Raw genomic sequence first — 4,857 nt, 5'->3', positions numbered from 1 at the left:
TACATACATATATACATATTTAGACAGAGAAAGAATCTGACATGCACACTAAAGAGACAAGTTCAGTGCCGTGGACCAGCATTCCAACACTTTAATACCTGCACCCCACGAAAGCTGAAGTGGGGGTCCTCTTTTTTTTTTTTTTTTAATCTTAATTTTTCATAATCATAATCTTAAGCTTAACCCCATATTTAAGACTTTCTGCAATTGAGAGAGCCTTCATGTCTGAACTTGATGTTCGAGTTGCAGAGAGTGAAGAAGAAAAAAAGATTAACACAGGGTCTCACAATAATTAAGAGCTGGACCAATGTACAGCCTCTGAGAGAGAAAGAGAGAAACATAACATGGTCTTGTCGGTTGTTCTGCAAGAAAAAAAATACTGAGTTGAGTTTCACCAGTAATCTCTAGTGGTCCATCACCTGTTCCTTACATAGATGGATTTTACAAGCTTAGATGGGTAAGTAAGAAACATATATATATGTGTGTGTATGTATGTATATTTCCTTTGCTTAATGCTTATAGTTTTTAAGCTCCAAAGCTTTTGAGTTTCCCCAACCTTAATCTATGCTTTAAAAAAAAAAAACTTGTTCCTTTGCATTGTTTTGGTCTTTTACTACCATAGAACCAAGCTACAAGGGCCCCATTTTTTTTCTCTTTATTTTTATAACATTAAATCTCAAAATTTTTCATTTGTCTCTTTACACTTTGCTTACGTCTTGATGAAAAATGGAAGGTTTCTTAGGGTAATGAAAATTGGTGGGTTTAGCACTAAAAAGTGGGGGGGGGGGAAAGACCATAAATTTTGGGGGAAGGGGGTTAATTAGCTGCTGATTATACTCTATTTTTCCATGATAATGATGATGATGAGTTTGAAAAAAAACATATTTAAGTTAATAGTATAGTATAGTTTTGTTTAGTTTTTAATAAAGGGTTTGTTGGGATCAAAGACTTAGATCTAGGTTTTACATTAGAAAAAAATATATATCAAAAAATGGAACTGAGAGACCAAGATAAGGAAATGGGGTTGCCATTGCCATTGTCAAGCTCACAAACCCCAAATCCAAGGCCACCCCAAACCCTAAACCATTACCCTAATATAGATCCACTGCCACCTGGTTCAGTTGCTGGTGCTGAGCCTGAACCAGTAGGTTCAAGCCTCGTGGTTAGGTATAGGGAGTGTTTAAAGAACCATGCAGCCACCATGGGAGGACACGTTGTGGATGGTTGTGGTGAGTTCATGCCAAGTGGAGAAGAAGGTACCATGGCAGCCATGAAATGTGCAGCTTGTGAATGCCATAGGAATTTTCATAGGAAAGAAATCAATGGTGAATCACAGTATCTACCACCATTACCAAGGAGGAACGGTGTTGTTCATCTTCAACAACAACCAGTAAGGTTTCCGGCGCCGGTTATGATGAGCTTTGGCGGCGGCGGTGGTGGCACGGCGGAGGAGTCTTCGAGTGAAGATCTGAGACATGATGAACTTATTAATGTTCCACAATCATCAAAGAAGAGATTTAGAACAAAGTTCAGTCAAGATCAAAAGGAAAAAATGATGGAATTTGCTGAGACATTGGGATGGAGAATCCAAAAACAAGATGAACATGAATTGCAGATGTTTTGTTCACAAGTGGGAGTTAAGCGACAAGTTTTCAAAGTATGGATGCACAACAATAAACAAGCCATGAAGAAGAAACAAATGTAAGAACAACAAAAATTTTCCTTTCTTTCAATTTTTTTTATGACATGTTACAATTCTTACAAACTTGTTTAAACATTTAGGATAAATGGGAAGTAATTTTCATATTATATACAAGAGAAAAGAAAATGATGGGAAAATTTTTATGTATTCTTCTTTCCTTTTTTTTTTTTTTTTCTTTTCTCCCAAACAGTTCTCATATATATGTCCCATTTAATCATTCTACCTTTGGTTGCTCAACCCTACCATGAGAAAATCTTCTATTTTACCTCTAGAATTAAAGCCGGCCAAAACGGAAGTTCACGAGTTTCATGATATCGATATGATTAAAGATTTAGCTTCGATCATAGAACAGTAAATTCGTAATTAGTATTTACCTCTTTAATATTATTCAACTTGCTTCAATAAATATATTAAAAAAAATTATATTGAGTGAGTCAAATAATATCATCTAATTCATTACTAAATCCCATACTTTCTAGCTAATTTCTTATTAAAGAAATATAGGTTGAAGGAGACTTATCCTAGTTGAGAGATTCTTTCAAAGGAAGTGCTTGAAATTGGGTAAATACAAAGGATATTAATTGCATATATAGTATATTGATAAGCTTAAGGTATAGTATCTTTCTCATTTTCTTTTCTCTAAAAATAAATGAGACATTTGAATGTTTGACTTTATAATTTATATAACTATTATATATATGTATATGATCATTCCATGATTTGATTCAATGATTTTTACTCAAATCATTGATGAGTGATGCTCATACATAATCCTAAAGAGAAACATCCCTTTATTCCATATCTATAAATACCTTATATGCTAGAAGAGATAAGCTCAAACCAACTCCAAACAATGACCCTTCAAGAATTTCTATCCAAAGAATCGATCTCCTCTTGACAAGATATGTATAAATTCTCAAGTGATGAGTAGTACTTTGGATGTCTTCGGCAGCACCTTGCACTTTATTTCTTCACTTCCCAAGCAAACCTTTGCCTCTAGTTTTCCATATCTCTTCTTTTATTTTCTGTAAAGGTTTTGTTTGTTTCTTAGGAAAAAAAAGGAAAGTAGTGCAGTAACCAAGACCAAGAACAAAAGCCAGATATATTTGAAGATGCTGTGTTGTTTTTGTTGGTTATTTACTTATTTTCCTCAAAATTCTTTGGTGTTGAAACGTGGCATTGCAATGGGCAACGTGTGGCTGAGTAAGGAGGTCTAGCTGTTTAGGGAAACAACAGCCATGATGTATAATTGAATCAGAATACGAAGAATAATTTATATCACTTTTTAGGAATCCGAACTACAATTTTTACAATCTTAAAGATTGTAATTGGTAAAATGGATAGATTGTAAATGTATCATATCACTTCATAGCTGGTAGTTGGTACACTTTATTTCACCACTCGACTTGCTCCACGATTAATGTATAATCTTAAAATTATTGTCATTTTTATAGATATTGAATGCATCTATCCTTATCCGATCCCATCTCGTTCCGTTTTAATTTAATATTATTTATTTATTTTAATATTTCCAATCTTTTTTAAATCAACGAAATATTTAAACATAATTCTTAAACGAAATATTTAAACATAAAATATATGAATTTTTCTACATTACGTTATTACAAATTTACTCTTTTAATAGCTTATATATATTAATAAAATGATAATTTCATATAGTGGAGCGAGGCAGAGTAAGTAATTATCATAACTGATTCATACCCACTACTCAAACAAAAAGAAACCATTTCATCTCGTCTCACCCCGCATCCACTCTTCAAAAAGAAAAAGAATTTTACTCTATTTGAAACGAATCAATTTATATATAATCTATTGAGTAATTCAGATTTTATCTTTCATACTTTTTTGTATAAAGATATAGGTTAACTATAAATGTGCGTCTAAGAATAACAAAACATAACACTTCTTGAACGTGTATCATGATATGATATGAGTTTAAATCTTGAAGAATTTGTGAATACTAAAAAAAATAGTGATTTCAAATTATGCATTACGACATGATTTGAAGGGTCAGATCAAATCATCGCATATACTCTCCAATATTAATATAAAACAAGATTTAATCTTGAGTTAATTTAATTTCATTATAGGTTCTAGTAATGTAACTTTTTTCTTTGACACAATACTTAGAATTATCTATAACTCCTCTCTAACCCATAAATAGGAAGACAATACACTTCAACGCACTTGAACTCGCGTTCTTCTGCATTAGCAACAAAACCCATACCAATCGAGCTAAAACTCAATCGGTTAAAATTAACTTTTTTTTTGCTCAAAACCTAAATGAGTTTTTCGCAATAGCATTAATATGACAAATTAATGGAACAAGGAAACCATGAAATTTTAAGAGGTTGAAATAAAGTAGTTATAAATAATTTAGTGCTAAAAGGATTTAAATTTAAATTTAAATTTTTAAAAAAGTTAAAAAGTATAATTTTAAACCCAATACAGATTTTCTCAAGTATGCACTTGGTAGCATACATATCCAACAATCATAATCAATTTCCATTTAAAAATTAAAATAGGATTCAGTGTTAATTTCTTTTACTAGGTGCAATTGTCACGAGTAGCAGATCAAATCCCGTGATTAACGCATAAAGAGCATCTCATGAAGGTCAAGTGATTAAATGAGGTTCACTTGACACATTTGAACTAGTCCGATTTGTGAAACATGTGGAGAAATCATCTACTTGAAGCTTTGGTGATTTAGTGAAACACTTAAAGAAAAATTAGGGTTGTCATGATAATATTAGAGGTTCATGTAAATCCCTTAAGCTTCTCAAATTGTAGATTGGCTTAATCTCGTCCGTTGATGTAGATTAACCTGTATTGTTGGATCTAGGGAAGCTCAATTATAAATAGAGTCATTTCCTCTCATTTGTAATCCTTCGTAGTAATTGAATATTATTAAGAGCATTTACTCAAACACTTTTTTCTTTCTTGTGATTTTTCTGTTCTTTCGTTGCTCTTTTATTTTTGAGTTGCTTCCGCTTTTCGATGACTTAGAGAAATTCTATCGCGAATTCTTACTTTGCATGAGTTAGATTAACTTAGGCAGATTCAAATCTAAAAAATTGCCTAACAACATGGAGGATTATTACATCCTACTCCACCCATAATTGATATATTATTAA

The 4,857-nt window shown here is 32.1% G+C and overlaps 1 protein-coding gene across 1 annotated transcript; it reads left to right on the top strand.

Moving 5' to 3' along the window:
* Nucleotides 1-991: 991 nt before the first annotated feature.
* LOC105787530 (zinc-finger homeodomain protein 6) lies at nt 992-3,188 on the top strand. Its single transcript, XM_052624429.1, has 2 exons — nt 992-1,701; nt 2,754-3,188. The coding sequence occupies exons 1-2, from the start codon at nt 992-994 to the stop codon at nt 2,917-2,919; spliced, it is 876 nt and encodes a 291-aa protein (XP_052480389.1). The 3' UTR covers nt 2,920-3,188.
* The last annotated feature ends 1,669 nt before the right edge of the window (nt 3,189-4,857 follow it).

Source organism: Gossypium raimondii, chromosome 2 (genome assembly GCF_025698545.1).
Source record: "Gossypium raimondii isolate GPD5lz chromosome 2, ASM2569854v1, whole genome shotgun sequence".
Lineage (NCBI taxonomy): Eukaryota > Viridiplantae > Streptophyta > Magnoliopsida > Malvales > Malvaceae > Gossypium > Gossypium raimondii.
Note: the sequence above shows the minus strand (reverse complement) of the source record. Positions and strands in the feature narration are given on the sequence as shown.

Coding starts and splice junctions, on each gene's coding strand:
- LOC105787530 (XM_052624429.1), top strand. CDS start 992: ATGGAACTGAGAGACCAAGATAAGGAAATGGGGTTGCCATTGCCATTG. Junction 1,702..2,753: donor GCCATGAAGAAGAAACAAAT/GTAAGAACAACA, acceptor TTTGTTTCTTAG/GAAAAAAAAGGAAAGTAGTG.